The following is a 16,535-nucleotide window of genomic DNA, read 5'->3' as shown; positions in this document are numbered from 1 at the left end:
CTCTATACTACACCACACAGGAGAGCTGACAGATCCTCTATACTACACCACACAGGAGAGCTGACCGCTCCTCTATACTACACCACACAGGAGAGCTGACAGCTCCTCTATACTACACCACACAGGAGAACTGACAGATCCTCTATACTACACCACACAGGAGAGCTGACAGCTCCTCTATACTACACCACACAGGAGAGCTGACCTCACCTCTATACTACACCACACAGGAGAGCTGACCGCTCCTCTATATTACACCACATAGGAGAGCGGACAGATCCTCTATGCTACACCACACAGGAGAGCTGACAGATCCTCTATGCTACACCACACAGGAGAGCTGACAGCTCCTCTATACTGCACCACACAGGAGAGCTGACAGATCCTCTATACTGCACCACACAGGAGAGCTGACAGATCCTCTATACTGCACCACACAGGAGAACTGACAGCTCCTCTATACTGCACCACACAGGAGAGCTGACAGCTCCTCTATACTACACCACACAGGAGAGCTGACAGCTCCTCTATACTGCACCACACAGGAGAGCTGACAGCTCCTCTATACTACACCACACAGGAGAGCTGACAGCTCCTCTATACTACACCACACAGGAGAGCTGACAGCTCCTCTATACTACACCACACAGCAGAGCTGACAGCTCCTCTATACTACACCACACAGGTTTTATGCTGTTTTATGTCGAAGGCCCCTTGTATAAGTCTGTGCTGTCTTATTGGAACAGGCAAATCCATATTATTAGAAGTAATACAAGCCGTGGCGGCACAAGTCAAATTTCTGCACCAATGCCCAAACCCCCCTCCTCATGAGACCTTACAATCATTTCCTAAATAAACTGAACCGAGTTTAGAGATTGATGTAAAACACAAGGCTGGAAGGTAGTGGCCAAATAGCACAAGCCAAACAGTCCGCCGACGTTTTAATGGCGAGTCTGGATCATACCTTGATAGGCAAACAAGAGGCGAAAAACGATCAAAGCGCAATTAATGTGAGAGTACGCAGCATGAAAGGCCTGATATCGCGGCTGAGCGAGCGCCCAGGACGAGCACATGGAGTTTATCTGCCAACAGCTCCGTCGATCTCACATAAACGCTGCCAAAAGGTCGGCGGCGACGGCTGCAGTCATCGAGGAATGAGGAGCGCCGCAGCCGTGCTCTGCGCCGTACATTGCTGGTTTTCTCAATGGCCGCTCTCATTTATTGAAGACTAGAATTGCATTTCAGCACACCGAGCCACTGTAAGGGTCAATGCACACAATGCGTATTACGTGCGGCAAAACCGCAGCATAATATAATACAGTACCAGGAACGTAAATAAGAGTTCATGAAATCTCCTCTACACGCTGCAGCTATTTTCTGCATGGAAATTGACGTGCGGTGTGAATTTTAAAATCCGCAGCATGTCAATTTATTTAGCGTTTCCGCCTGAAAATTGGATCTACCTAGTACTATGGAAATTCGCACCAAGACCCGCAGCATGAAAATGCGCCATCTACTGCGGTTTTTACCTGTGTATTGCTGCACAGTAAAAGTCCACAACGCTTCCGCCCTGGAGCCCGCAGGGTATTCCGTCCGAAAAACCGCACCAAATTGTGGTGCAGTTTTTAGAGCGAAATATCCGTTGTGGAAAACAGCAGGTTAAAATAAAACAAAAAACATGTCCTTCTGATGTCCTATAGCTGAGCCTCCTGGGATGATGTTCCATCCCATGTGACCGCTGCAGCCTATGGTTGGCCTGTGATTGGCTGCAGCAGTCACATGGGATAATACGTCACCCCAGGAGGCCGGCCTGGACAGAGCAGTGTGGAGATCTGGGTAAGTATAAGCTTTTTTTTCTCCTCCTGAGTTTTTGATTTTTTTTCGCATCAATGGGGAAAACCCGCAGCAGAAAAGCAGCGATTCGGCAGCATAAATTGGCACGCTGTGGATTAAAAAGCTGCACCGCAGGTCAATTTATGAACGGTTTTTCAGCGAATTCTTTACACCGCGTGCGGATGAGACTTGTTCAAATCTCATCCACTCTGCTGCTACTGTGATATGCTGCAGGTTTTCCGCAATGAAATCCGCTGTGGAAAATCTGCAGCATTTACGTTACCTGTGGACTTAGGCCTCATGCACACGGCCGTGCCCGTAATCACGGCCCGCGTTTGCGGGCACGGCTGGCCGCGGGCTGCATTTTCAGGCCATGCTCCCATACTTTGTAAAACACGGAAAGTAGGACATTCACGATAATTCCCGGCATGGTTATGCATAGCGATACAGAAAGGTGTCCACGCCCAATAGAACGGAACGGGTCCGTAATTGCGCACTGTATTACGGTCCGCAACTACGGAGATTTTTTACGGTCGTGTGCATGGGGCCTTACTCTGAGTATATTTACATGTGATGTTTTTTTTTTTTTTCCGCAATCTTACATGTTGGGAAGAGACCCTCCGGGAACCCCATGTTGTCACCTCTGCGTTGTCACCTCTGCGTTGTCACCTCTGCGTTGTCACCTCTGCGTTGTCACCTCTGCGTTGTCTTCTCTGCGTTGTCTTCTCTGCGTTGTCTTCTCTGCGTTGTCTTCTCTGCGTTGTCTTCTCTGCGTTGTCTTCTCTGCGTTGTCTCCTCTGCGTTGTCACCTCTGCGTTGTCACCTCTGCGTTGTCTTCTCTGCGTTGTCTTCTCTGCGTTGTCTTCTCTGCGTTGTCTTCTCTGCGTTGTCTTCTCTGCGTTGTCTTCTCTGCGTTGTCTTCTCTGCGTTGTCTTCTCTGCGTTGTCTTTTCTGCGTTGTCTTTTCTGCGTTGTCTTTTCTGCGTTGTCTTTTCTGCGTTGTCTTTTCTGCGTTGTCTTTTCTGCGTTGTCTTCTCTGCGTTGTCTTCTCTGCGTTGTCTTCTCTGCGTTGTCACCTCTGCGTTGTCTGTCTTCTCTGCGTTGTCTGTCTTCTCTGCGTTGTCTGTCTTCTCTGCGTTGTCTGTCTTCTCTGCGTTGTCTGTCTTCTCTGCGTTGTCTGTCTTCTCTGCGTTGTCTGTCTTCTCTGCGTTGTCTGTCTTCTCTGCGTTGTCTGTCTTCTCTGCGTTGTCTGTCTTCTCTGCTCCTGGTGAAGCTCTGAATGTTGTATGAGATGACCGGTATTTTCTTCCAGGACACTTATGTCTGCGCTCCCGGTCGCTTTATTCGGAGCCTCCTTTGGATATTCTGTCAGATTTGACGACCTGAACACTGAGGTCTGAAGTGACTGCTCCGTGTGACCGGACCGATAATGCTGCGTCCTCCGGGCCTGTAACTATCGCTCGACCTCTTCATGTTTATTCCTTTAGCACCTGGTAAATGTGATTCCTAAGGAAGAGGTCAGACCGACCCCAAGACGTGCGGCGTTAATCACGTGTTTCACTAAAAGATTTCTTATGTGATGCCTCGTACCTCACTAGCAGCGCCTCACTGGTGTTCTTGGCGCATTTCTCTGTTGGCACCTGGTAAAGGAGCTGCTAAGCTGTGCCATGTTCTTTCTAATGGTTTATAATGGTTCCTTGACGCTAAACCTTCAGTCTACCATATCTCTGCTTGCTGCGCATTCAAATGGTATCTTTTCTTCCTGTTATCAGCCATTTCAGACTGAGGAGGAATGACTGTAGTTACCTCCCATGGGTGTACTGTACTGTACCTCAATTCTGTCAGGCCCCCCGGTCTTCACCAGGGACCCACCGCAAGACGGTAAGGACTTGGCTGCCAGGGACCAGTAACTGCCCCCTTAACGTGGCCAGTTGGAGGCGGCAGACGACTGTACGAGGATGCGGTGCCAAGTTGAGATTCAAGAGAATAGTTGAAATGAAGTTGAGGTCGTGGTCACAAGCTGTGGTCTAGAAGCGGAGTCACTAGCCAAGCTCCGGTACCCAAATAGTCAATCAGCGGTCCCGGAACAAGCGTGCTGCAGTCAGGATGGCACCTAAAATTCAGGTACCTGGTCAGTCCAATTGAATCATGTGATACTAGAGGGAGGTCTTCTGATGAGAAGTTAGTTCCCCACGCTGACCACTAGAAGGCGCTCTGAAATGTAGTATTGCACGCTGACCATTAGAGGGACCTCTGGCTTTTAGCACCTCGTGCCAACCGATGGCGGGAAGTCCGGAAATGGCTGAAAGACGATGTCGGGAGAGGAGGGGAGTCTGCCCAGGAACTGCCTGCGTTAAGCGGGCACTTGGCCCCATTTAGTTACAACGGGGTGAAGGTCTAGAAGCATTTACCGCCATGTGTGAATGAGATTCGCGGTTCTAGCACTGTTATTCGTTGCTGATGTTACATTTTGTGTTTCATTCAGTTCTTTGTATCCGTCCCCCGTCCGGCGCTCGTCAGTCACCCGGCAGTATTTCGGAGGGTTCTCTTGTCTTCGTGATGCGGTTTTTCTCAGTTTGTCCCCTCGGCGGTCGGCTCCTCCAGATGCCGGCGTATTTAGACTTTGGTCACTAGGAACGCCTTCACCTTGATGCAGGATTTCAACTTGACAAAACATTTATTTTCGAAGATTTCTTTATAAGGCCACATGCAGGCATTGCGTATGTTGCTGCGGAAAATATGCACCAAAACCACAGGAAATTCGCAGGTAAAAAGCGCACTTACTCATGCGTGTTCTTATAATGCGTTTTTCAGTGCGTTTTCATGCTGCGGGTTTTGGTGCGATTTTTCCACAGCACCGGGCAGATAAAATGCGAAGAGAAATTGACGCGCTGCGGATTCTAAAAAACGCACCGCAGGTCTATTTCCGTCCTGATAAAATACCGCAGCGCGTACATGAGATTACCTGGAATCTCGTTGACTATTCTGGTCCTGTATTATGCTGCGGATTTGCCGCACACAAATACACACGGCAAAACCGCATGTAATACGCATCGTGTGCATTGAGCCTTGGGATTCGCTTTGACTTGAGTCTTTTCTTATAATTGGTACCAAAAAGTCTTAATAAATCCGCTGCCCTCTAGTGTCCTGAAATGATGAAGCACAGAAAAGGGACCGGTGGGGGGAGGGGGAGACTTTTTCTAGGGCCGGTTTAGCCCATGACCAGCTGGAATGACTGAAGTCTTTGGGTCGCCGTTCAGTTCTAGCGTCTCTGATGGTGTTTAGCGGAGTGCGGTCAGATGCTTTATTATCCATCTAGGACGGGATTCAAGTCTTGCGCAAGGCTGTAAGTTACCGCTGCTCTGACCAGGCCGCTGGGTTTCAGGAACAGAACATTTGTTTTCTGTTCTTTGCGACTTGACACGGACATTTGGCAGCGATCCTCTGCTGAGTGGCCAGAAGTTGATCATGTTTGTAGTGGGAGTAATGGTATTCCTGCAGTCGAGGCTTTACAACAAGTGAAACGCGTCGCACACTCCAGCGGTTACTGTCATGTAGTGCAGGGAATCCTATGTCCGGGTAACACAGTCTGCTCCACCTGTGCCCCGGGACACTGCTCCTCTCCACTTCTCTTCCATACAGGTGAAAGGGGTTGTTCCTGCGGCAGGGGCATGAATTTTTACAAACAGACTGAAATTTCTACAACAAATCTGCCATGTGTGAACTCTCCCTTCGTTGCGCTCTCTATAGGCGCGTCGTTGCGCTCTCTATAGGCGCGTCGTTGCGCTCTCTATAGGCGCGTCGTTGCGCTCTCTATAGGCGCATCGTTGCGCTCTCTCTATAGGCGCGTCGTTGCGCTCTCTCTATAGGCGCGTCGTTGCGCTCTCTCTATAGGCGCGTCGTTGCGCTCTCTCTATAGGCGCGTCGTTGCGCTCTCTCTATAGGCGCGTCGTTGCGCTCTCTCTATAGGCGCGTCGTTGCGCTCTTTCTATAGGCGCGTCGTTGCGCTCTCTATAGGCGCGTCGTTGCTCTCTCCCTATAGGCGCGTCGTTGCTCTCTCCCTATAGGCGCGTCGTTGCTCTCTCCCTATAGGCGCGTCGTTGCGCTCTCTCTATAGGCGCGTCGTTGCGCTCTCTCTATAGGCGCGTCGTTGCGCTCTTTCTATAGGCGCGTCGTTGCGCTCTCTATAGGCGCGTCGTTGCTCTCTCCCTATAGGCGCGTCGTTGCTCTCTCCCTATAGGCGCGTCGTTGCTCTCTCCCTATAGGCGCGTCGTTGCTCTCTCCCTATAGGCGCGTCGTTGCTCTCTCCCTATAGGCGCGTCGTTGCTCTCTCCCTATAGGCGCGTCGTTGCTCTCTCCCTATAGGCGCGTCGTTGCTCTCTCCCTATAGGCGCGTCGTTGCTCTCTCCCTATAGGCGCGTCGTTGCTCTCTCCCTATAGGCGCGTCGTTGCTCTCTCCCTATAGGCGCGTCGTTGCTCTCTCCCTATAGGCGCGTCGTTGCTCTCTCCCTATAGGCGCGTCGTTGCTCTCTCCCTATAGGCGCGTCGTTGCTCTCTCCCTATAGGCGCGTCGTTGCTCTCTCCCTATAGGCGCGTCGTTGCTCTCTCCCTATAGGCGCGTCGTTGCTCTCTCCCTATAGGCGCGTCGTTGCGCTCCCTATAGGCGCGTCGTTGCGCTCCCTATAGGCGCGTCGTTGCGCTCCCTATAGGCGCGTCGTTGCTCTCTCTATAGGCGCGTCGTTGCGCTCTCTATAGGCGCGTCGTTGCGCTCTCTATAGGCGCGTCGTTGCACTCTCTCTATAGGCGCGTCGTTGCACTCTCTCTCTATAGGATCATGTTTGTTAGGCAGCAGAATGATATGGAAAGAACCTGCCAAAGAGATGGACGCCGATATTTCCTGCAGAATGAAACCCTGTAGGACACGTTTATAAAATCTATCATTACGCCGACTGTTCTGCAGGAAAATAAATGGCCGTTCTGTATGTAACGCGCAAAACCCCTTGAGTAGTGGACACCTGGTCCAATAGTTTCGTGTCACACGCACTTTATACATTTCCGGCTTAGACCTCCAATTTATTTTATTTTTTAAATCCCTCCTGGTTGTGGCTTCAAAAACTGCTTGAAAAAAACTGCACTGTGTAAATATACCCTAACAGGCCTCCCCACCTGCCCGGTGTCTTCTTATGCAGCGGAGGGACCATTGAGCCTCTGAAAGTGCCCGGGTGCGACTGTTCGGGCTCGTTCACACGGAGCGAAACGGCTGCGGCCCCGGTGTCCATCATAGTTAGAACCGCGTTAAACCATCTCATCGCAGTCGTCCTCTTTACTGGAGATCTTCATGCCAAGAATAAGAATTAGATTTTTTTGTGTTTATTATAAAGTGACCTCCAAATCTTCCTAGACTGGGGGCACAGTCCTGGGTGTAAATTAAATGATTCCCCCCCACGTCTCACTGTTCCCGGCATGCCCTGACCTCATGTGCGTCTCCGGTCAGTCGCTGTGTATTGTGCACACAGCTGTATCCTGACACGCAGCAGCCTGCGCTTATTACACTCCAGCTGCTGTATAATGAGCCAGTACGTCCCACACCTCACCAGTACAGAATGTCTCTGGCTGCCTCCGAGTCCGGCTCCTCAGATCTTACATGTATATAGAACATAATGCTGCAAGCCATAAATGGGCTCTTAAAGGAACACTCCGGGCAAAACAGCTATAATGCGACCGTATACCAGCGAGTTCAGGGGCAGAGGGCGCTGCATGGCATAGGGAATCGCCCATGGAATAGGGGTGACATCTGTGTCATGCTCCTCCCCTTTACCTGTTCATGTAATGATGCAGGAAATCTAAATCTTCTTAATTAAGGTGTGTTCTAACCATAGAGATGGGATATCTGTAGGAAAGGTCTGATAGGTTGGTGTCCCCCAAAAAGAAGGGGGGAAAAAGAACAGGTTGAGCACATGAGCTTCTCTCAAAGGATTTATGGAAACTGCCAAGCAACAAATATGCCACATATTCCACTTTTATGGCGACATTATCGAACTTTAGTTGGCGAGAGATTGTTTGCACCCTAGTAACACCCCTGCATGTATGACTCTTGAGAGCCCCTCCAATCCCAAGTACAAAGTAGTCCATGTCCTGACATACAGCCCCTCAATAAAGCAACAGGTTTTATATAGAGGGATAAAGTCTGCAACTTATTAAGGGTGAGCAGAGAGCCATTGGCTCCCTGCCCCGCCACAAACTCTAATAAGCCATAGGCTGTTTTAGACCTGTGTCATACTAGAGGTTACTAAGGATGTCCGCCTGAGGTCCCAAGGCAGGGGGCATGATGACATCACTGCATTGCGCCGCCTTCGCCAGGCAGAAGACTCAGCAGCTCGTTGTGTCAATGGGGTTTAGGGAGTTTCAATTTTATTTTTTGTTTTCATTGTCGTAAATCGGGCACTATTAATGGGGGAGGGCTTCTTACTACTATATAGAGGCCTAAACTATTATATGGGGGCACCCTACTATTATATGGGGGCCTGGAGCCCATGGGACTAGTTACGCCACTGGGCAAGGGACCCTTCTAACAGGTAGGGATTGTCCAAAGCAGAACACCACTTTGCACACATTATATAACACTGGCCCCATGCACACGACCGTAGATTTCATCCACCCGTAAATACGGATCCGTAGTCATTTATAGTCATCCGTAAATCATCCGCATATACGGAATGGTGTCCATAAATACAGTCCATAGTTCATCCGTAATGGATCCGCAAAAAGAAACCACCAATGATGTGCAACATCTGAAAACCTGGCGTCTCCTAGCAAAGCTTCCGTAATTACAGAAGTGCCCATAGACTTCTATGGCGAGTCCGTGCTGTAATTACAGAAGTGCCCATAGACTTCTATGGCGAGTCCGTGCTGTAATTACAGAAGTGCCCATAGACTTCTATGGCGAGTCCGTGCTGTAATTACAGAAGTGCCCATAGACTTCTATGGCGAGTCCGTGCTGTAATTACAGAAGTGCCCATAGACTTCTATGGCGAGTCCGTGCTGTAATTACAGAAGTGCCCATAGACTTCTATGGCGAGTCCGTGCTGTAATTACAGAAGTGCCCATAGACTTCTATGGCGAGTCCGTGCTGTAATTACAGAAGTGCCCATAGACTTCTATGGCGAGTCCGTGCTGTAATTACAGAAGTGCCCATAGACTTCTATGGCGAGTCCGTGCTGTAATTACAGAAGTGCCCATAGACTTCTATGGCGAGTCCGTGCTGTAATTACAGAAGTGCCCATAGACTTCTATGGCGAGTCCGTGCTGTAATTACAGAAGTGCCCATAGACTTCTATGGCGAGTCCGTGCTGTAATTACAGAAGTGCCCATAGACTTCTGCTGTAATTACGGACATGAATAGGACGTGTTCTATATTTTATGGATCATTTTTACAGAACAGACACCAATCCGGAAAGGTGTCCGTAGCCCGTTGAAATGAATGGGTCTGCAATTACGGATGAAAAATACGGTCGTGTGCAGGGGGCCTCACTCATAGGGGCCCAGTCCTCACCAACCTTAATCCAGGCTGAGGGTTTGTTACAATTGTATTCAGTCTAAACAATCCACTTTGAGTTAAACATCCTGCACTTCAGACTGATACATTTTACCTGCCCTGATACATTGTAACACACTCAGGACAAGAGAGAGCTTTATGTTGCTAATGTATTTAGCTTGAGGAAACAACTGTAACAACCCCTCCGCTGTGAGCAGTATTAGTTCAGGACTGTTTTCAGCCTCTGGATGTTAACAAATGTTTGCATTCACTGACCGCAAACGGAGATCTTTAAGAAGTTTTCATTCTTTTCATTTACATAGAGGCAGAGAACCTATATGAGTAGTAATATTGTCCCGGGACATGAAGTGGCTGAAGCTCAGAGCTCCGGTTGCAGTAAGGGGTTAAGAGCCGGGTCAGAACGGAGTGTTTCGTCCGGTCGTATGGTAACGTGGACATTACGGGGGCCGGGAGATGATTCATTATATCCAGAGGAGAATTTCCACTTCTGACACGGTCCTATTTATACAGCGTCCTCGCTGCTCCGTGCGAAATCCAGGAAACCGGACGTCTTCCGAGCTCGTATTAATATGTTCTAAATCCGTCACGCTTCATTTAAAGACAACTGGGCCGCGCTCGGATTCCTCTGGTGCGGTGCCCTTCGTCGTCAGCGCAGCCACAAAGCTGTCAGTGTTCCTGCTCCTTCCTTTTCTTCTCTTTTTATTAGTTGGAGTCCTGCATATTTGTACTAATGAGGGTGGGGTGTGGGGGGGCTTCGCAGGATATCTGACTTTTGGAGCTTGGATCTGGCGATCGTAGACGGAAATTTTCCCAACAAGCCGCTGCTTTGCGTTGTTGTCACACGAGGTGTCTGGGAGCTGCAAGAAACGTTACATGAGCATTTCCATGGACCACAATGCAATTCATCAAAGCCCTAAATTCAGACCGGGCGGTTTCCCATTGGGCTGGGAGATTATCGTTCCACGCTGACTCACGGCGGACGTCGTATTCCCTGTTCCTAGTCCTGCAGACGCTTCACTTCACCTGATAACTATTTATCGCCATCTTATAATAAAATAAGGGCAACAGTGCATAGAAATAAAGGTTTAGGCCGGGTTCCCACGGGTCAAATACGCTGCGTAAAAATCACGCGGCGTGTCCGGCCTGGAACCCGCAGTACATTCCGTATAAAAATCGCGTGCGTTTATTCAGACGGATTTTCCACTGCGGAAAGCAGTGGTAAAAAAAACGCTCATACTTACCTAGGCAGTTATGGCAACGCGTCCCTCCTGTGCAGTCCGGCCTCCCCGGGTGACGCTGCAGCCCATGTGACCGCTGCAGACTGATTGGCTGCAGCGGTCACATGGGATTTTTTTTTTTCTCGTAGTTGCGATTTTTGTGGCAGAGAATACTCCGCAAAAGTCGCAAAACTTGGCTTTATATTGCGGGATTTGCATCCACATTGAATTCAATGGGGAAAACCCACAACGGAAAATCAACTAAAACGCAGCATAAATTGACAATCTGCGGGATTAAATTCCGCACCGCTGGTCAATTTGTTAACGTTTTCCGCTGCGTTTTTTTTCCATCTTCTAAATCTCATCCACTTTGCCGATACTGTAAATGCTGCGGAATTTCCACACAGAATGGCGTTGCAGAAATTCCGCAGCATTTACTCTGCATGGGAACCCGGCCTTAGTTGATTTTCCGTTGCGACCATTCAAGTTCAATATTTGTCAGCCGAGCGCTCGTTCCTGTTCCTAATGAACGCTGTTCGGCCTCCCTTGTGTATTTGCAATGGGGAGTGGGTAGTAAGCTGCCGGCAGACTCCTCTGGCAGCGGCTGGTCTCCTCCTAAGAACAGGATCGGGCATTGAAACTCAACATGCCCGTTCCGTCTCTCCCCCAACATAATCTGTCGGGAGAGTCGAAAGACCCCACAGGCATTAGATGGTCGGCTAGTCCTGCCGAAATTGGCCGACATTGATTCAATGTGTATTAGGGGCTTTATTCTGTGCTGATCGCTACTGTATTACCCTCAATGTTTACACTGCTGAGCAGCTAATTTTGAGTGCGGCTGTAATATGATTGACAGCTCTGCTCTGTAACAGTCCTCTGCTGGAAGATCACTGCACACAGTCTACTTGATGATCTCTCGGCTTCGTAGAACAAGATCCTTTATCCGCCATGTTTATAAATAGTGAAAAATTCTTATTTGAATAATGGAATTGTCGGAAACGTAGGACGTTGCCCCGTGTCATTGCTGCCGGCCATTTTCCCTGGTACGTTTTTGTTGTACGTCACGCGGCTGAGACAATTCTGCATCATTTTGCTGTTTCTAATCTCGTCTTTGTACATCGCCCCCCCCCCCCTGGTGTTTCCGAATCTTGGTCAGACATCTGGCGCGCATTGATTTCAGCTCCGCTTGCGCTCTCTCTGCTTGTTATTTATTTGTTTTCATTTGCAATTTAAAGAATTGCGCTCATGCAGAAGGAATTTTCTAATAATAACCTCCCTAGTTCAATTTGTCACATTTAATCGGTGACCCCGGCGTTTGGCTGTTTTGCCCGTTTTGGAGCCACCGCCAAGGACTTGGTCACGGAGACTCTGCGTTCATAACCCGGCGTTAACATCTCATTAGCTGTACGGGGGCTGCTAATCTTTTCTGTTTGTCTTCCGAGTTTTGGATGTAAATGTTTTTGCCTGAGGCCGCATGTGGCTGGAAATGGCCAAATAACAAGGGTTGTGTTCACTAACTGGATACCGATGTGCAGCTGAGATTCCAGCAAGTGGCCACGTGTAGACCGAGGAGTTTAGGCGGATATGTAGGAGGAACGCGAACAAGGACTTCAAATTGTCAAAAAACACTCGTCATTGCAACATGTTGTAGATGTGAACCATCAAACCCTTTCACATGTTGAATCGTGGGTTTTTCTGTGGTTTGTGCAGCAAAAAAAAATCTAACCTGCAACGTGTGAACAAGACCTTACAGGATTGGTGCCCTGATTCGCTGCTGGTGCCTCTGGCAAAGTAGAAAATACGGGCATATGTCTTATAAACCTGTATAGCCAGCCTGAAGTTCGGGTGCTCCTCTTAACACAACGTTAGTTTTAGGTGCTACGTTCTGTTTTGATTGATTTCTTAATACATCATTATAGAGGTATGAGCTCAGTTTTTCCCAAACAGTGCTCCGAATCTCCACCATAGACATAGTTAAACGATAAAATTATGTCTGTCTACAGCCACCACTAGGGGGAGCTTACTGCATATTGGTGATACATAAAGCTCAATAATAAGACAGTATGCGGTGAGCTCCCTCTAGTGGCAGTCAGAATTGTATCGTTTATCTCTATCAATGCAAAGGCATTGGAGCCCTGCATCAGAAAAATTAAGATTTAAAAAAAAATGGGGTTCAAGTGTGGACATTCACTATAGGTTGTATTCCCATCTTTGACATTTATGGCCATTCCCTTATCTAGCCGCAAGGTAGTTGTCACCTCTTCTCCTTACCTGGCAGCAGAGTAGTTGTCACCTCCTTTTCTTACCTGGCAGCAGAGTAGTTGTCCCCCCTCCTTACCTGGCAGCAGAGTAGTTGTCCCCCTCCTTACCTGGCAGCAGAGTAGTTGTTCCCCTCCTTACCTGGCAGCAGAGTAGTTGTCCCCCTCCTTACCTGGCAGCAGAGTAGCTGTCCCCCTCCTTACCTGGCAGCAGAGTAGCTGTCCCCCTCCTTACCTGGCAGCAGAGTAGCTGTCCCCCCTCCTTACCTGGCAGCAGAGTAGCTGTCCCCCTCCTTACCTGGCAGCAGAGTAGTTGTCCCCCTCCTTACCTGGCAGCAGAGTAGCTGTCCCCCTCCTTACCTGGCAGCAGAGTAGCTGTCCCCCTCCTTACCTGGCAGCAGAGTAGCTGTCCCCCTCCTTACCTGGCAGCAGAGTAGCTGTCCCCCTCCTTACCTGGCAGCAGAGTAGCTGTCCCCCTCCTTACCTGGCAGCAGAGTAGCTGTCCCCCTCCTTACCTGGCAGCAGAGTAGCTGTCCCCCTCCTTACCTGGCAGCAGAGTAGCTGTCCCCCTCCTTACCTGGCAGCAGAGTAGCTGTCCCCCTCCTTACCTGGCAGCAGAGTAGCTGTCCCCCTCCTTACCTGGCAGCAGAGTAGCTGTCCCCCTCCTTACCTGGCAGCAGAGTAGCTGTCCCCCTCCTTACCTGGCAGCAGAGTAGCTGTCCCCCTCCTTACCTGGCAGCAGAGTAGCTGTCCCCCTCCTTACCTGGCAGCAGAGTAGCTGTCGTCTCATTTCCTTGGCCATACTTGGAGAAGTTTTGAATGTGACTCAAACATAATTATTTTTTTTTTCTCTATTTGTAGATTAATCTTGATTTAGACACTTTGTAACTATTTTATGCATGTGTTACATAATACATACAATAAACAATATGACTTATAAGTAGCAGTCCCGTCGTGTCAGTACAAACGTGAGGTGGAGGGGAGGAATCAGTCGGCGCCTTGGATCCAGTCTATACATGTCCTCTGTGTTCCAGCTGAGATGGACCCGGCGACCTCTGAGCGGTTTCTTAGTGTGTATATTATGTGGGCTGGATGCAGATACATTTAGTCACATTGCAGAATTTATCCCTCCACATTTACAGAATTTATCCCGTGTTCCTACGTTTGTCGCCCTGTGTGGGCTCAGATATATGTTAACCCTTTACTTTGCTGTACAAGACCCTGGAGTGGCCTCGAGTGTGTCAAATGTTTAGTTTGCAGCTGTGAGACTGTCCTCATGACAACACTTCCGGTTCTGATTTCTGCAGACTTACAAAATCATTGAATAAATCTAAATTGGTGATTGAGCCTCTTTTGTCCCTCATATTATTATATAACGTGGTGCGTTCTGTCTTGACAGCGTGCTCACTGGCTACAATGGCACCATATTTGCCTATGGGCAAACCGGCAGCGGCAAAACCTTCACCATCACCGGAGGAGCCGAGCGTTACAGCGACAGAGGAATCATCCCCAGGACCTTGTCCTATATATTTGAACAGCTTCAGAAGGTACGATCTAGTTTTATTAGTATTGGACTGTCTGTAAAGTCAGCGGGTCTCCTGTATGATTGTTTATAGAATTATTGTTCTTATCCTTTAATTATTTTAAACACACCCACATAAAAAAAAAAGTTTAGTCACTGTGTACATACAAAGCTGCGAGAAAGTATGTGCCCCTCATCCGATTTCTTCTATTTTTGCTAATTTTTCACATTTAAATGTTTCTGATCATCCCACTATTATTATACTGTATTATACTCCAGAGCTGCACTCACTATTCTGCTGGTGGAGTCACTGTGTACATACATTACATTACTTATCCTGTACTGATCCTGAGTTACATCCTGTATTATACTCCAGAGCTGCACTCACTATTCTGCTGGTGGAGTCACTGTGTACATACATTACATTACTTATCTTATACTGCTCCTGTGTTACATCCTGTATTATACTCCAGAGCTGCACTCACTATTCTGCTGGTGGAGTCACCGTGTACATACATTACATTACTTATCCTGTCCTGATCCTGAGTTACATCCTGTATTATACTCCAGAGCTGCACTCACTATTCTGCTGGTGGAGTCACTGTGTACATACATTACATTACTGATCCTGTACTGATCCTGAGTTACATCCTGTATTATACTCCAGAGCTGCACTCACTATTCTGCTGGTGGAGTCACTGTGTACATACATGACATTACTTATCCTGTACTGATCCTGAGTTACATCCTGTATTATACTCCAGAGCTGCACTCACTATTCTGCTGGTGGAGTCACTGTGTACATACATTACATTACTTATCCTGTACTGATCCTGAGTTATATCCCATATTATACTCCAGAGCTGCACTCACTATTCTGCTGGTGGAGTCACTGTGTACATACATTACATTACTTATCCTGTACTGATCCTGAGTTACATCCTGTATTATACTCCAGAGCTGCACTCACTATTCTTCTGATTTTCATTCGAAACAATTTAGCAAGCTTGTTAATCGACACCCCCCTAACAGCTTAGCTGAGCCTCTATAATACAGGGTGTAGTTTGGTTTTGCTACATTAGATTGCTGTACAGTATCTGGTGTAGACAACAGTTCGGAGAATGCAAATCGCCAGGAAGAATAAGCTTTGAGTAGACCCTGAACAATGCTTGGAGACTTTATCTCCGGAGACTCTGTAAAATTGCGAGTGAAGATCTGGAGTATAAGGCCCTGTTCACACAGAGTTTTTGACACGTTTTTTGATGCGGAAACTGCGTCTAAAAACGCGTAAAAAAAAAACTGCCAAAAATGCATCCCATTGATTTATTTTTTTTCCCTGCAAGCGGAAAAACCGTCTCGCGGGAAAAAGAAGCGACATGCCCTATCTTCGGGCGTTTAAGTCTCTGACCTCCCTTTGATATCAATATTTCATCAGTAATTACGGACCCGTTCATTTCTATTGGCCGCGGACAACTTTCAGTATTTTTACTGATGGGCGTCCGTGCTGAAAAAATGATAGAACCCGTCCTATTCTTGTCCGTAATTACGGCCGGACTTTCCCATAGAAGCCTATGGGCGCTTGCGTAAATACGGACGGCTACAGATGTTCATCCATAAACAGTCCGTATTTGCGGAAGCGTTGCTATGCAACATGTTGACGACACCATTTGCAGCCTCCTTATATACGGATGTAATACGGACTGTATATACGGACACCCATGCGTATATATGGATAAATTACGGATGACTACAGATCGGTATTTACGGACAGATGAAAATCCGGTCGTGTGCACGGGGCCTTCTTAGGTTTATTAGCAGCTTGTGAGGGGCAGCAGATGAGAAGTGGAGGGCTGGTAGGGGAGTCTGATGGATTGCAGGGGTGATATCCTGTAGAATCCGTTCTGACTTTGTGCACGGCAGGTTTTATGTTTGTGTCGTGCATTTTACCTTTGTGCTTCTCTGTTACTTTTTCTTTCTACAGGACAGTAGTAAAGTCTACACGGCGCACATCTCCTACCTGGAGATCTACAATGAGTGCGGCTACGATCTGCTGGACCCGAGACATGAAGCCTCCAAGCTGGAAGACCTCCCGTAAGTCACTTGAGCACCGATCATCCCCCGCACGCTGCCTCCATACACCAGGTCCTATGT

General features: G+C 48.3%; 1 protein-coding gene across 1 annotated transcript in view; it reads left to right on the top strand.

The window, feature by feature from the left end:
• LOC142698342 (kinesin-like protein KIF6) overlaps positions 1-16,535 on the top strand; it is a 59,882-nt gene that overhangs the window by 8,347 nt on the left and 35,000 nt on the right. Inside the window, exons 4-5 of the mRNA XM_075847905.1 lie at positions 14,262-14,409; positions 16,366-16,475. Of these exons, the coding sequence (XP_075704020.1) occupies positions 14,262-14,409; positions 16,366-16,475 (258 nt within the window). The remainder of the gene's footprint in view (positions 1-14,261; positions 14,410-16,365; positions 16,476-16,535) is intronic.

This window comes from Rhinoderma darwinii, unplaced genomic scaffold, assembly GCF_050947455.1.
Source record: "Rhinoderma darwinii isolate aRhiDar2 unplaced genomic scaffold, aRhiDar2.hap1 Scaffold_1023, whole genome shotgun sequence".
Lineage (NCBI taxonomy): Eukaryota > Metazoa > Chordata > Amphibia > Anura > Rhinodermatidae > Rhinoderma > Rhinoderma darwinii.
The sequence above is the reverse complement of the archived record's forward strand: the minus strand, read 5'-3'. Positions and strand labels throughout refer to the sequence as shown.